Source organism: Macaca fascicularis, chromosome 13 (genome assembly GCF_037993035.2).
Source record: "Macaca fascicularis isolate 582-1 chromosome 13, T2T-MFA8v1.1".
NCBI classification, from domain to species: domain Eukaryota; kingdom Metazoa; phylum Chordata; class Mammalia; order Primates; family Cercopithecidae; genus Macaca; species Macaca fascicularis.
The window spans coordinates 110,468,295-110,484,500 of NC_088387.1; the positions used below are offsets into that span (position 1 = coordinate 110,468,295).

At 49.9% G+C, this 16,206-nt stretch overlaps 1 protein-coding gene across 40 annotated transcripts in view; it reads right to left on the reverse strand.

Moving 5' to 3' along the window:
- Nucleotides 1–2,112: 2,112 nt before the first annotated feature.
- Nucleotides 2,113–16,206, reverse strand: part of GREB1 (growth regulating estrogen receptor binding 1) — a 160,190-nt gene continuing 146,096 nt past the window's right edge. For 30 of the 40 annotated variants that reach the window (XM_065527412.2, XM_074012333.1, XM_045369770.3 and 27 more), the window contains 8 exons: nucleotides 14,572–14,733; nucleotides 12,574–12,778; nucleotides 11,640–11,814; nucleotides 10,389–10,607; nucleotides 9,327–9,462; nucleotides 6,976–7,176; nucleotides 6,106–6,244; nucleotides 2,784–4,607 (listed from right to left, as the gene is read on the reverse strand). In XM_065527412.2, coding sequence (XP_065383484.1) covers nucleotides 4,444–4,607; nucleotides 6,106–6,244; nucleotides 6,976–7,176; nucleotides 9,327–9,462; nucleotides 10,389–10,607; nucleotides 11,640–11,814; nucleotides 12,574–12,778; nucleotides 14,572–14,733 — 1,401 coding nt within the window. In that variant the 3' untranslated portion in view covers nucleotides 2,784–4,443. Of the gene's footprint in view, nucleotides 4,608–6,105; nucleotides 6,261–6,975; nucleotides 7,177–9,326; nucleotides 9,463–10,388; nucleotides 10,608–11,639; nucleotides 11,815–12,573; nucleotides 12,779–14,571; nucleotides 14,734–16,206 lie in introns of all 40 variants that reach the window. The other 10 variants (XM_065527411.2, XM_065527408.2, XM_065527410.2 and 7 more) reach the window with 5 other exon arrangements.

Here is a 16,206-nt window from a genome sequence, read left to right on the forward strand (position 1 = left end):
CTTGCAGAAGTACAGGTGTCTATATTTTCCAATTCTCTGGAAGTTTTATTTTATGGTGGCAAAATATATACCAAAAAATTTATTATTGACATTTAGCATATTCACAACGTTGTGTAACAATCACTACTCTCTAGTTCCAGACCATTTTCTGATTTTCTGGAATGATTTGTGTAACACAGAATTCTCTCTCCTTTGAAGGTAACTTTATATCCAACACGTTACTATGCCCATCAAATTTCATTTCTATTGGGCTCCTTCCTCTGTTTCTGAGAGAGATGGAGTGGTCTCCATTTATGACAACAGAATTTATGCATTCTTCTCATATATATATATTTTTATAGAGGTGGGGTCTTGCCATGTTGCCTAGGCTAGTCTCTAACTCCTGAGCTCAGGCAATCCTCCCACCTCGGCCTCCCAAAGTGTTGGGATTACAGACATTGAGCCACCATGCCTGGCCCTCTTCTCATATTTCTAACAGTTCTCACTTTATATATTTCATAGCATGTGGGCATGTCTACAGAAGTTTGTGATCAAAATATTAAATTCTATTCAGATTAGCTCTCTCAACTCAATCTGAGCACCTCCATCTATTATTCGGTAAATTTAATCAACTTATATTTGACTATTGATATATTTTGATGTTTGTCCCCTCCAAATCTCATGTTGAAATGTGATCCCCAATGTTGGAGGTGGGGCCTGGTGGGAGGTGTTTAGGTCATGGGGGGCAGATTCCATGGTGCTTAGATTGCTTGGTGCTGTCCTCAGGATGAGTGGGTTCTCCCTCTGAGTTCACGCGAGATCTGGTTGTTTAAAAGTATGTAGCACCTCCCCACCTCTCTCCTGCTCTTGCTCTCACAATGTGATGTGTCTGCTCCCCTCCGCCTTCCACCATGATTGGAAGCTTCCTGAGGCCTTCACCAGGAGCAGATGCCAGCACCATGCTTCCTATACAGCCTGCAGAACCATGAGCGAATAAACCTCTTACAAATTACCCAGTCTCAGGTGCTTCTTTATAGTAACACACAAATGGACATACACACCTGCCATCTAATTTTGTTTCTTATTTGCCAAGATTCCCTGTTGTTCTCCCCATCCCCAACTGTTCATTCCTTATGTTTGATTTCATTGATGTGGTCATTGCTGTCTTCCCTTTAATGTTTTGGACGTTGGACATCCTTTCTTTCCTCCCAGTGGTCATCCGAAATGCTTAACATGCATATTTAAATGTTCCTTTTCTACCAGCATATTAATCAGTGCTGACCCAGTAAATCAAAAATTTCAGCTCAACTTCACTATTTTCTTAGTTTCTCCATCACTGATCACTCCCACCCCTGCTCCCATGTTGAGATCATTGAGGGCATGAGAGATTCATTCATTCACTGAGCGGGCACTCGATGAGCACATACTGGGCAAATTCCAAGCTCTGGACATGCAGCACTGAATGTGTCTTACAGGATTCCTACCTTCACAGAAGGAGACAAAAATAGAAAAATGTATTCGATGTTAGTCGTTCCCCAATATGGGACGGCCTCGTTGGGAAGGTGACTTGCGAGTGGCAAGGGAACATCAGAGTGTGGGAGGGTCCAAGGGGCATAGAGGGATGAGGGGCAGCAGGCCTGAGTGGGCACTTGCCTGGCAGGGTCCAGGGAGCTGATGGGCAGTGAGCAAGCGGGCCATTGACCTTAGCCATGGCCACATGCTTAACCCAGGTCAGTGGAGTATGGGAAGTGTGGTGGGGAGCGCTGCAGGGAATCAAACAGGCTCGCTGCTCCAAACCACTTCCCTGGTAATCATCCAGACAAATGTCCCAGGTCCCTTCCGCCCTTTGCAGCCACCAAGAAGCTCAGAGTTCCCCCAAACTATCTTCCCTTGGTGGCGGGCTTCTCTGCACATTCTGAGCTGGTTTCCTCCATATTTGTTCTGCTGCATGTCCAATGCAGTCTGCCTTTTTATCCTCAGGAATTCTGCAACATGTTAATATACTCCACCTTTACAGCTTTATTCTTATTTCTTTTCCAAAACTATCCATTTTAAGCAGGTAGTCCCCAAAGATGACTAGCCACACTACCTTCTCTCAAAACAATGCTATAAATACTCACCAACAAAACAATACATGCATTATAAGTTTTATTTATAAGACTGGAACAGACAAGAATATTAGTTTGAGGGTTTTTTCCAATTTAAATTAACTAATAAAGTGGGAAGAATGACACAAAAGCTGCTATTTACAAAAGACAAGTATGATTAAAGAAGGTCAGTTTTTATTCCAAAATAGGAATAATGAGATATACAAAGTGATCATTTTATAAACACTGATCTAAATATTTAATACTCGTGAACTTTTTTTCTTAGGAAAAAAAGATTGACATCAACTCTTCGGCATCATCTTTTACAATCATTTATTCTTGGATTGTTATCCATTAGAGTGCTTATAAATGTCTAGGATAGATGTGTAAGAATGCATTCTGAGGCCAGGTGCCTGTAATCCCAGCACTTTGGGAGGCTGAGGTGGGCAGATCACCTGAGGCCAGGAGCTCAAGACCAGCCTGGCCAACACGGCGAAAACCCATCTCTACTAAAAAAAAAAAAAAAAAAAAAAAAAATTAGCTGGGCGTGGTGGTGGGCGCCCATAATCCCAGCTACTTGGGAGGCTGAGGCTGGAGAATCACTTGAACCCAGGAGGCAGAGGTTGCAGTGAGCCGAGATCGCACCATTGCATTCCAGCCTGGGCAGCAAGAGTGAAACTCCGTCTCAAAAAAAAAAAAAAAAAAAAGAATGCATTCTGATGATTACCTTGAACTGTCTTTAAACTTTTCCTTCAAGTTATGTGCCACTTCAAAACCAGTGTGGCATTGAGGGTAGGAGAGTGGGAGAAGGGAGACCTGGACTGCAGAGTCCAGAGATCAGAACTTTGAACTGTGCTTCTAGCTCTTTCCAGCAGTGAGACCTTGGAAAGGTAGACTCTTTGCATCTCAACCTTCTCATCTTTCAAAGGGGAAGAGTAATTCCAATCACACAAGAAAGGATTGAACAAGATGAACAAGATGATCACTGTCCAGGTGCCTGGGCAATGGGTGGCCTCTCAACTGCGGCTTTAAAAACCATTCTGGGCCGGGCACAGTGGTTCACGCCTGTAATCCCAGCACTTTGGGAGGCCGAGGCAGGCGGATCACAAGATAAGGAGATCGAGACCATCCTGGCTAACACGGTGAAACCCCATCTCTACTAAAAAATACAAAAAATTAGCTAGGCATGGTGGCGGGCGCCTGTAGTCCCAGCTACTTGGGAGGCTGAGGCAGGAGACTGGTGTGAATCCAGGAGGCGGAGCTTGCAGTGAGTCGAGATCACCACTGCACTCCAGCCTGGGCAACAGAGCGAGACTCTGTCTCAAAAAAAAAAAAAACAAAAAACCATTCTGTCAGCCTGTGAAGGGGTGAGCCCTAAGAAATCCATCTCCCTGCCTCCTCTCTTCTGTTCCCACCTCCTCTCTAGTCAAGTGAGATTCTTCCCTGAGGAACCAAACATCAGTAAGAGAAAATGAGCTACTTCAGGAACTGAAAACTAAACTCTAGTAAATTACAGTCATAAGTCTAGTTCTCATCAAGTATTTTATATATCACTTTGGTTGTTTTCATTGTTTTTTGGTTGTTTTCATTGTTTGTTTCAAGTAAGCAATGTGGTCCTTTCTCCTTTGTAAGGCAAATTTTTGGTCAACCTCTGTTAGCCTCATTTCCTCCTCCCCAACCCCCCCCAGAAAACCCTTTTAGTTTTAAAGAAAGCTTCTTTGCATTTTTGCCCTTTCTAAGAGGTAGGGTATTTACCCTACATTATTTTAATAGGATCATATTTGCTCTGAAGTAAATCAATTTGTTTAACTTTATTAAATTTGATGCCTTTGGGCTAGCCTCTGAAACAGCAAACTTATAGGCAATTAAATAATTCTTATTAAAACGATCTACTTATTTTTTCTTGTCTCCAGCCTTTACAGTTAAAATGTTCCTTTGGAATATTGCTTTGTAGGAGGTTACAGGAGAACCTACTTGGCTGAAATCCCATCTACTGAAATACTGGCACTGCTACAAAATAACCCAAGATTCTTTAGAACTAAGAGAAAAAAACCAGGTTTGTCCATGGAAGCACACGAATGTCAGGACAGGAAGCAAATATTTGTTCCTCGTGAAACAGACTTTAAAACAGCCGTGGGCAATGGGCTGGCCCAGAACTTGGGAGTCTCAAGTTTTCATTCCCACCCACTGCGGAGTCTTTTCCTGGCTCCCAGGACCACAGCCTCAGGGGCCCACGTGTACTATGAGGGGCTGCGCTGCAGACAGTCCCTGGGGTCCATTCCAGTCAAACACCCCACAGTTCCAGGCCTCCCTTTAGCCTCAACAGCATGAGGGCTCTGAGCACTCATCTCTTCCAGAAAACTCGCCGCTGTCTTCCTCAGATGTGTCGTCCGGTCAGAAAGAAGAGCGGCCGGTCTTCCCTGGCATTGGCGGTCTGGAACTCATCGCGCAGCCGGAACTGCCACTCATCCTCGAGCTCCAGGCGGACAACCGTCTGACGCAGTGAGCTCCGGTCCTGACAGATGACACACAAGGTCGCACCTGTGTGGACAACGGCAGAGGTGCGAGAAGGAAAAAGGTGAGTTTCTCCAGATGAAAGCGGCTGCCTGGATTCTACTTGCAATGGCAAGACAGGGCACTGCTGGGAAGGGCAGAGGCGGCGTCCAAGTCAGCCTCTTGCTTCTTTCAGGATGATGTGCAATCTTAGCGAGACAGGAGTGTGGCTGGGATGGGCAGGTGTGCGGGGGAGAAAACACGGAGGCAGAAGGAAAGCTGAGCAGGGACTGAACTGAGGTGCTGAGAGGAAGGAGACAGGCTGGTCGAATTGCAAACCAAGCATCCTCAGCCCCAGCCAGTAGCTCACATACCCCACCCTACCTACTCCACCTTACAGCTTCATCCCCCTCTTCTGCCACCCATCCAGGCCTGGGACAGCCCCCACTGTCCCATGTGCCGACCACAGGAATTCTCCTTCCTCTCAACTCCCAGCACATGGCGAAACGTCAACCCAGTCTCCTCCACGCTTTCCCTGTCTGCTCCCTCCCCACCTTCGTGTCCAGTCCTCCCTTTAGATGAAATGTTTCCCAAGGCAGAGACTGCTGTAGAAACCTCCTGATCTTTCCCAAGGCCTTAGATGCTGCTGGTGTTCACTCAGTGCCTGCTAGAGAGGAAGGTCAGAGCCAAGGGCCACCAAGGAGAGCGAAGGTCAGCTAGGGATCTGAGCAGGACGGGAAATGCAGACTGGAAATCGTGTTTTCAAGTCATGCAGAACAAGTGCTTGTCATTCTCAACCAAGCTGGCGCAGACAGGAGGAAGGCTGGCGTAAAAGCCAAGGTGGTGTGGGACCTCCCAGGATGAGGAGGAAGACTCGTCTACCAGGGGGAAGAGTGTCAGCCACGACTGGGACACTGATGTGAAGGATTTGGGCTGGAAAAGAGCACAGATGGCTGGTGCGGTGGCTCATGCCAGTAATCCCAACACTTTGGGAGGCCAAGGTGGACAGATCACCTGAGGTCGGGAGGTCAAGACCAGCCTGGCCAAGATGGCAAAACCCTGTCTCTACTAAAAATAAAAAATTAGCCGGGCATGGTGACAGATGCCCGTAATCCCAGATACTCGGGAGGCTGAGGCACGAGAATCACTTGAACCCGGGAGGCAGAAGTTGCAGTGAGCCAAGATTGCACCACTGCACTCCAGCCAAGGCAACAGAGTGAGACTCCATCTCAAAAAAAAAAAAAAAAAAAAAAAAAAAAAAAAAAAAGACAAGAAACACAAAGGCTAAAAAAATGTCTGCAATTCATCTAAAAGAAAGGGGGATGTGTTTTGCCTCTATCCAAACAGGTATAGGGAAAAGAGAGCCCCCGGAGATCAAATCCCAGCTCTCTTGCACGTTCCTGGGTGGCTGAGGCAGTCACTTCCCTCTCTGATCCTCGGTTTACCCATGGGCAAATAAGGACTGGGACCAAAGGTCCCCTCCTCAGGGTACCCAGTGACCACAGCCATTGAAGACAAGGTGCAGGGTTAAGAGTACAAAAGTTACCTTTCAGAAAATGAAACTTTTTCAAAAAGCTAGCTCCCACAAAAGAGTCACAGAGGTACAGCAGCAGTCCGCTGAACAGCAAGTCCGAGCAGCTGATGTTTAAAGAGTGGGGCCTGGAGCTCACATAGCAAACAGAAATCTGAAAAAGAAGAAATCTAAGAGAGAGCACCGTTTTCTATGAAATGCTCAGTAGTGTTTGCATCTAGTAAATACCAACTGCTTGGTCCAGCTCAAGATTTTTGGGGGGCCAGAGCCAATATTTTCATGTTATTTCCAAATCTGTATCTGAAAAATCAATTCTGGAAGTTTTATCCAGATTTATCTAGTCATGAGTTCATCTGAGAATCAGAATATTTAGGCGGGACACAGTGGCTCACACCTGTAACCCCAGCATTTTGGGAGGCCGAGGTGGGTGGATCACCTGAGGTCAGGAGTTGGAGACCAGCCTGGCCAACATGGTGAAACCCCATCTCTACTAAAAATACAAAAATTAGCCAGGCATGGTGGCACATGCCTGTAGTCTCAGCTACTTGGGAGGCTGAGGCAGGAGAATCACTTGAACTTGGGAGGCCGAGACTGCAGTGAGCCGAGATTGTGCCATTGCACTCCAGCCTGGGCGACAAGAGTGAAACTCCATCTCAAAAAAAAAAAAAAAAAAAGTTTGGGCATCAGAATTGGGCTGGCTTCCTATCTTCTTACTTCCGGGCAAAGCATCTCAGCTCTCTCAGCTGAATGGCAAAAGCTATAAAGTGGGGTCAACCCCGAGACGAAGGAGTTGAGGACTTAGGATTCAGAGTCCCAGATTCCAGTCCATCGGTTCTAGAGATTTCTCTGAATTAGGGATTCGACAGCACCTCCTCTGAAAGTCACCTGAGATCCCAGGTTAAGGTAACAGTCGACAGACAGCACTGGGTGGTCATGGTTCTTCAGGGAGAGCGGGAAGAAGTGGTGGCTGTGGTGCTGCAGGAACTTCTCCAGCAGGAGCTGGGCGGGCGCCGCGAGGAAGGTGTGCTTGCTGTCCGGGGCACAGATGTACTGGGCCGGCACGACCGCCGCGGAGTTATCGGACACCTGCACGGGAAGCGGGGGGGTCAGGCCACTACCGCCCTGAGGAGCGAGGACCTTCCCACGGCTTCTGGGCAGCATGGGGTGGCCCAGAATGGAAGCTTGTGTCGCTCAGGGGAATAAACTGAGAACACATACTTCAAGAATAAACTTCTCTGTTGAGAAAGATTAGGTTTTACTCAAGGGAAACATGCAAGAGACATGTTCAAATGAACCAACCCAATCAGTAAGAATTAAAGACACTGATCATTCCATGCAGGAAACCGGCTTTCCGGTCTAGAGAAAACAGGAGAACCCACGGGCCTGGGGGATGCAGGCCTCTGGGAGTGGCCAGCTCCCCACCAGAGATCCTGTCCTGGTCCCGCCCAGCCCCGGGGCTCTTCCCACCCACAGCCGGCATCTGAGCTACAGATCTTGCTCCATCACCAACACGTTTACATCAGACTCTCACTGGCTTCCCTCCTGTGAGTCCTAGAGAAAAGTCTGGAACTTTCCCATAGCTGGGAAGGCCTGCCTACTTCCCCAGCTCCTCCCCGCCACCCTCCTCCCCTTCCTCCATACTGACCTCCTCACTCCTACCCTTCTGCACCTTCACCCACTGAAGGCATCCTGTCCCTGTCCCTGCCTCTGTCCCTGCCCCTGCCCGTGCCCTTGCCCGTGCCCTTGCTCCTGCCTCTGTCCCTGCCCATGCCCCTGTCCCTGCCTCTGTCCCTGCCCATGTCCCTGCCCCTGCTTCTGTCCCTGTTCATGTCCCTGCCCCTGCCTCTGTCCCTGCCCCTGCCTGTGCCCCTGCCCCTGTCTCTGTCCCTGCTCATGTCCCTGCCCCTGCCCTTGCCTGGGCATGTGGCTCACTCTTTTCCTCCAGGTCTCTGCTTTAATGTCACTTCCCTGGGAACTCCCACAGACTCAGGTCTCCCCGCGACACACAGTTCACTTTTGTGGTGCTTCTCCTGATGGTCCTTAACTAGCCACGTGTCTGACATCTGCCCCGGCTGCTGGGCTGTGTACTCCTGAGCATGGGGATTGGCTGCTCAGTAAGTATTTAATGAATAAATGAAAACAATGCAGTGATTTCACTCACGTGAAAGATTGTAAGACATGACTAGCTTCCTTATGTATAACCAATATGCAATCAAAAGTAGTAGAAAATTAAGATTATGTTCAAATAATAAAGATAAAATACCTAAGAGTTTAAAAATGACACTGAAGGACATAAAAGGAGAGTTTGTTTTAAAGGCACGTCTGGCCCTTTGATGGAGACATGGTAAGTCTGTTTTCTCTGATTAAACAACAAACCTCACACAATTTTAAGATCTCAGTGATGTTGTAAGTGGGGGCCTTTTATTTAAAGGTCTTGTTACTTTGCAAGAGAAATGAGGAGAGGCCCCGCACTGCTGGAAAAGGCGCAGTACCTGCCTCTGGGGGTCAGTGAAGATGGAGCTGGTGTCCCAACTCAGACCCAGCCCACCTCAGCGTAGCTAACTCTGTCAACTCAGCAGTTGACAGAGATGAGGAGGGAAAGAGGCTGGGAAAGGCAGCTGGTGGCATTAGGGAAGGATCAAGACAGACAGAAGTGACAGAGAAAGGGGCTCGGGCCCATAGGACCGGGGAGAGCTTCGGGCAGAGACACACCGGCTGCATTGCTTCCCGGAAGACACAGAGCTATCAAGACTTGCTGTGATTGTACATCTTAATTCCCCAGGCCTGCTTAGCTGGAACACACGTAATCGCACCAGGTCCCTCCCCACCCCGAGGCTGCCCAGTGGACACATAGTGTGACTATGGGGCCAGCCTGCAGAGCCATTCAAATAGTTATGCAACCAGGCACCATCCCAGGGGCCCAAGGAAGAGCGTGGCCTGAGACCTCAGCCAGCTGGGGCGGGTGAGAACACACAGGAAGGCTTGGTTGGAGCCTTGCCCCCAGCAGAAGCTTGTGGGATACTGGTTAATATCAGAGGTAGAAGAGAGACCCCGCGGAGCCTGTCATTTCCCAGGGCTCAATGCCAATTAAAACCTTTACTGACCCCACCCAGTAGGGCCCCGCCCCACGCGCTTGAAAGAGACACGGCCTCCCCCGATTGCTCCTACCCTCAGTGTGCGTGCCAGGGCGGCCCCGGCGGTGGACACAGAGGCCTGCCCAGCAGCGAGGAGCTCACCTTGGACGTGATGTGGAAGGACCTGTGGCCGCCCACCACGATCTGCTTCTTCATCACGCTGAAGCGGTTGAACCGGCAGAGCAGGAGGCCGGCGCTGTGCACTCGCAGGTTGAAGTCTACATCGTCACACAGGAACCTACTCAGGGCCAGAGGAGGGGTGGGTCTGATGGGGCACGGCTCACACCCTCCGTCACTGCCCCCAGCACCTAGCGTGTGGGTCCCTGTCGTAGGGGGCTATGAAGGTGGAGTGGGCTTCATTCTTGCCTCAAGACCTTCCTTACTCTAGGGGAAACGTAAGGCAAAACAGACAAGGAAAATCCACAGGACAAACAGGGCCATCTCTGCACGGGAAAGGCAGTGTGTACCTCACGCTTCAACCACACGAGGACTGCCCGGTGGTGAGCAGAGGCCAAGGGCCAAGTGCACGTGAGAAACGTTACCAACACGACCTCGCGCATCGGTGAAAAAGAAAGCAACAAAAAACCTCCGCGGGTAAAAACATGAGCCGCGTTTTACAGCTGAGAAGAATAGGGCTCGGAGGTGAGTGGCCTGCCTGTGCTCAAAGATGATACACAGCAGAACCCGGGTTCCCAGAGGCCCAGTCAGCCTGGCTCCAAAACCCACCCTCTTCCAGCAGCTGACGCAGGCTGTGGCCCAGTGCCCGGTGCAGACAGGCCCTCCATGGACACTGAGCAACTGAATCCTCTGGAGATGGGAGCACTTCTGTGACTAGATATGTACAGAAACCTACGGAAATTATCATTTTCTTCCGTGCTAAAGCTCCTAGAAAGCAATGTATTGGGAGAATGAATCGAAAAGGCAAGAAAAAAAAAACCCACACAGTCCAATGTAACTCACTCAAAGCATCATGAGAATTGGTGAATGAAGCTGAATGATCTGTGAATACTCAAAATTATTCAGCACTAAAAAAACTGGGACAACGGAGAGCAAGGCCAGGCCAGTGCTCACCGCCAGGACGCCTCTGCAGCCCCAGGCTGCCCTCACTCAGGACTCTGCGCCCCCAGGGCCGCCGCCTCCTCCGCCCCGGGTGCAGGCGCTCACCGGTTCTGGTTGTACTGCACGTTCTGGGTCAGGTCCACGTTCAGGATGATGAAGTTGTGCACGTGGCAGCGGGAGAAGGGCTCTCGCACCTCGCTGGCCCGGGTCTTGCTGGACCACTTCCGCAGGCCCAGCAGGGCGTAGTGCGTGATGTTGGGGGCAGCCTCAATGTGCTGCATGATGTGCTTCAAAGACACGTTCCTTTCCGACCAGGAGAACTCCCTGCTCAAAGGAGGGAGAGTGAGCCCCTAGGCTGACACCAAGCAGCAGCAAGGCCCTTGGGACCAGGCAGTGTGGCACCGGCTCTGAGACTGCCGTGAACACCTGCACAGGCTGGTACCCTGCACAGGCCACCAGGGGCCAGGCACCCTGCTGGGCGCTTCCCACGGGCACTCATTTCTTCTATGTGCTGAACACATTTGCAGACCATAATTTAGTCAATTCTCACAACAACCCCATGGCATAGGTATTAATCGCAGATGAGGAAACTAGAACCCAAAATGATTTAGCCATTTGCTTAAAGTCACACAGCAAATACAAATAAAGCTAGGAGTCAGCAGTCAGGCTAGCGAGGAGGGGTGGGGCTGGGGGCAGCAGGAAGGGAGTTTCTGGGGGGCAGCAATGTCCCTTTCTTAATATTGGAGTTGGTTAAATGAATGTGCTCAGCTTGGGAAAAGTTCTGTATATGTATTATACTTTCCTTTTTGTCTATATATTAAATGGATAGTGTGATTTTCTGTATTATACTTCAATAACAATTTTTTTTTTTTTGAGACAGAGTCTCGCTGTGTTACCCAGGCTGGAGTGCGGAGGCACCATCTCCACTCACTGCAAGCTCCGCCTCCTGGGTTCACACCATTCTCCTGCCTCAGCCTCCCGAGTAGCTGGGACTACAGGTGCCCGCCACCACGCCTGGCTAATTTTTTTGTACTTTCAGTAGAGACAGGGTTTCACTGTGTTAGCCAGGATGGTCTCAATCTCCTGACCTTGTGATCCACCCCCCTCTGCCTCCAAAAGTGCTGGGATTACAGGCATGAGCCACCACACCTGGCCCAAAGACAACTTTTTAAAATTAAAAGCAAGCCAGGCTTGGCATGTGAGCTCACTTTTACCACACCCAGGGCTCTGGGAACCACACCCACCCCTTCTACTATGAGGCCCTCTGGTCTTCCGGGGTGGGCGCACTCCCCACACAGAGAGTGCACACTCGTTGGTCATCCTTCGTAGGGTGGCAGTGCTGTCAGGCCACCTCACCTGCTTCTCTCCCCAGCAGAGTCGACATCCACCACGTTCCACATCACGCAGGAGTCATCAGAGATCACGATGAAAGGCCAGATGTCCTGCGGCTTGATCCCCAGCTCCTCCTGCCGGTTCCGCTCAAGCTCCAGATTATGGTACGACAGCTCCTTGATGAGGAAATGGGCGGCACCTACAGTGGGCGAAGCAACTGGACTCAGGGCTGTCTCACACCCACACCCACAGCAGGCAGACCCCAGGCAGACCTGCCGCCAAGGCCGCCCAGACAAGCCAGCTCCGACCTTCCTGACATGCATCACCTGTCACAGAACACGGCCCACGGGCTAGGGAGAGAAAACTACAGGGAGAAAAACACTCCTCTCCAGGTGGAACACACATTTGCTTTCTTATGCTTTCTTCTCCAACCATTGAAAATATCAATTTGGCCAGGCGCAGTGGCTCACGTCTATAATCCCAGCACTTTGGGAGGCCAAGGCAGGCAGATCACCTGAGGTCACGAGTTTGAGACCAGCTTAGCCAACATGGTGAAACCCCGTCTCTACAAAAATACAAAAGTTAGCTGGGAGTCATGGTTGGTGTCTGTAATGCCAGCTACTCAGGCAGCTGAGGTGGGAGAATAGCTTGAACCCGTAAGACGGAGGTTGCAGTGAGCCGAGATCATGCCATTGCACTCCAGCCTGGGCGACAGAGCGAGATTCCATCTCAAAAAAAAAAAAAAAAAGAACAAAAGAAGGAAAATATCCATTAAATGGATAACCAAACACAGGGCCGGGGGGAGACTGCATAGAAAAGTCAAACAAAATGAAAATAGCTTTAAAAGTCCAAAAGTAAAAGACTTGATGTCACATGTTTAACTTTCGTCTCTAGAATACTCTCTCAAGTGTTCGTTCACAGGAGTTTGACTGAGTAGATGATGTTAAAGGACACTCACCAACTCCAGCGCTGTTGAAGATACTGGGGAGCACCAGCATGATGTGGTTGGGCCAGTATTTCTTATAAATCGCCATCTCGTATTCCTTGACAACCAGCACATGCAAATGGCTGGCACCATCCATTGCATGGTACAGATTAAAGAGCCCATGTTCGTGACGGCCAGTGGTTGGAGTGAATGTTGGACTTTTTATATATTCATGGCTCTGCAAAGTACAGGTATCATGGGGTAGAGTGTTTGTAAATGTGGCCACAATTAGTCCCTTGACATGACTTCGCAGCATTTTCCATCTCAGAATGATGACCATTTCCATACTGCTGGAATTTTCAGCCTTGTGACTTGCTTTTCCCAGTAAAAGGCAGGAAAAATGGCCTTGTGCCAGTCCTGGGCATAGCCTCAAGATGACTTACATGTTCCACTCCCTCTCAGAACTCTCCCATGCACAAGCCCGGGCTAGCCTGCTGGACGATGAGAGACCACTTGGAGGAGAGCTGAACAGCCTAGCTGAGGCCACCAGCCAGCCTGCAGACAACCTGCTGGCTCACTGTCAACACGAGTGAGTGAGTACAACCGAGCCCAGAAAACCACCTGGCTGAAGCAAGCCCAACCTGCTAGCCCACAGATCCCAAAGCTAATGCTTATTTGGGAATGGTGTGTTAGGCAACAGAAACTAACTGGCATATAGCAATTAACCAAATTCATTACCCTCTCATATTAGAATCTAATGTTATGCCCAGAGTACTCATTATTCATGCATGCCTTGCATTTTCCATACACTAGGAACACACAACACCCCTAATCGCTGCCCCATAGAGCTTAGCTATCCACTCGGGTTGTTATATCTTTTATGTAAATAACTCTTTTCTTCAACTCCTTCCTTAACAATAAGTTCATCTGGCAGAGGTAGGCCCTCTGCTCCCTCTGAATTCCTCAAAGCACCTGCCAAACACTGTGAAGCACTGGTGCTCACGGCCAGCTCCGCCAGGAAGGCTGGAAGGTGAGTGGAGTGGTGGAGAAACCCCAGCTCTCATATTTCATCCATGGAATTTCACCGCAACACCCAACCCCAGCCCGTGGGTTAGGAGGTACCTTACAACGAAGGCCTGTTGGGTACATTACAAATATTTTCATTGCTTAATAACAGGCTGCTGGGTCTGAAAGGCCAGGTGCAACTCCACAGGTGCCTGGCACTCTGGAGAAGGAAAAGCAGCTTCTCCACATGGCCCGCCTTGAGTGGGGCTGGGTAAGGAGCAGCCAGCTGACTCTGAGGTGAGCAGGTGAGCACTGTCAAACCAAAAGCTCTACAAGAAGCATCTTTGTAAGAATGGTCAGAGACAATGGAACATTCAGAACAATCTCTTCAAAAGATAAAAGGAAATGTGTCTTTTCGAGAGACACACTGAGATATCTATATCTACAGGTATAAATATCTACAGATAGATGCCATGATTTGAGGTCTGGGATTTACTTCCAAACAAAACAGGAAGGAAGAAGAGGAGAGAGGGACAGATGAAACAGGGCTGGCCATGAGTTAGCAATTGCCGGAGTTGGTCATGGGTTCTAGAGGATTCACTGTACTATTCTACCTAAGCCTACGCGAAATGTTACCTGGCAGAGCATTCAAGAAAAGATGGAGCGGATGAACAACTACCCAGCTCCTGTTATCTTCCAGGCACAGAGCTAGGGCCTTTCATCAGTTATTCCAAATAGTTTTCACCACAAGCTTTTGCAAGTTACTACTGTTCAACACTACAATGAGGAAATCAAGGCTTGCAGATACTGAGTGACATGTTCAAATACACAACTAGTAAATGGTAGAGCAAGGCTGAGGCTTGAATTGGAGTGACTCCAGAGCCTGTGTGCGACACCAGCCTCCTCCAAGTTCAGTCCCTGTATCGGTGCCTGCACTCCCTCATCAGGCAGCTCTGTCTCTAGTCCCCCGCTCAGTCCCCACTTGAAGCCACTTGGATCTGCCCCACTAGGTCTCTGAGCCAGTACCTTGTCTGTCACGAGGGGCAGTCGCATGCTCTCCAGCTGGCCTCCAGGTTGGCTGAAGACAAAGTGGTGCTCCTTGGACTTGGGGATGATGAAGTGCAGCTGGATCTCCTCTCCTAGCATGGAGTAAGAGAAGGCAAAGGCGTGCAGGGTGGACTCATACAGCTGGGGTGTGGGGGAAAGGACAGAGCTTGCCGTCAGAGTCCGGCCTGCTTTCCAGAAGGCCCCAGGCCCACCCTGCTGTGACAATGTGCACTTCACGGTCACCTCTTCCCTACAGCACAAGAAACCCACAGGGTGACTCCAGTGAAAAGTGTAGACACCCAGGTCTGTTGACAGGTCAAGCACGCCCGAGACCACACAGCCACGGCGAGAGCCTGCTCCCATCCTCAGTCTGCATGGGGCCTCACCCCGCTGTGCCGCGCAGGCAGCAAGCTTTTTGGTCCCCGTGGCTTTGAACCAGAGCCCTGTTCTGGGTCACCAACTAAAGCATTCATGCTACAGAGCTCATTTGTAATTCTAATACGTGTATTTTTCCATCACAGTTACATGCAATCGCATATTAACACTAGCTGCATATGCTTGGACACTCCCATAACACTTCTCGCCTGGCACCGTTCTGTCCTGTGTGCCGCCATTAACAATCCTACAAAGCAGTACTGTCATCATCCCCATTTTACAGATGTGGAAACTGCCATTCAGAGACCTTGGGCTCACTCCTGTCACCAAGTCTGGCTGTGCCCTTAGTCACCTCCTCCAGCCTCCCATTTCCCAGGAGCCTCACACCCCACATCTGCGCACGTGCCCCTCTGGGTGTGACTTCCAGCCCAGCTTTGCCCTCAGCTTGAACATCCTCTTAGGACCCCACCGACTCACAGCCCTCCCTACTGACATCCCCTCCTAGCATGTGCTCTGTATGCATCCCAGGGTCCCCAGGGGAGGAGGCGGACGAGCACACACTGCTTTAATCTCTGCCATGGCTCTGCTAGACCCACAGAGCCCTTTCTTTGGGAGCAGAGATGAGGGACAAAGGGATTTTGACTGGGGGAGGCAGTTAAGGAGGACACACTGAGGCAGTTTCATTAAAAAGGTCAAGGGAGCCTTGGAAAAGAAAACAGAATGAGCAGGTGCGGGCCACATGGAGACGGCAGCCAGTGGGTCACACGGCCTCTGCACCAGCGCCAGCTGGTTTCAAGCCCCCTCAGCGTCCCAGGCCTCCTTGTCTTCCACTGTGGCCCCCAGACCTGCACACCCCTGAGAACACAGGCCAGGCGCAGCCCAGCCGGCTGCCTCTCCTCCTCCTCTGTGCTCTGGTGTCTGTTGATGCAGCCCGAGGTCCTGACGGCACCACCCACTCCCGACACTGACAGGGATGACTGGGGACTGACACCCTTCAGTCCCTTTCGGTTCCCTACGTTTCAAAATCAAGGACGTGTTTTCACATATGCTTTTGTTTGCCTTGAAAGAAAAACTACATCTCCAAGAAACAAAATGTTAGGAGAGTTTATCTGGAACAAATGGGATTACTGATTATTTTGACCCTTAAAAAACTGCTTATATGTTCTTTCTTTCATCTACAGTACAACTGCATACTCAAACAATGAGTGCTGCGTCCCCGGCAGCCAAGCTCAAAGCCAG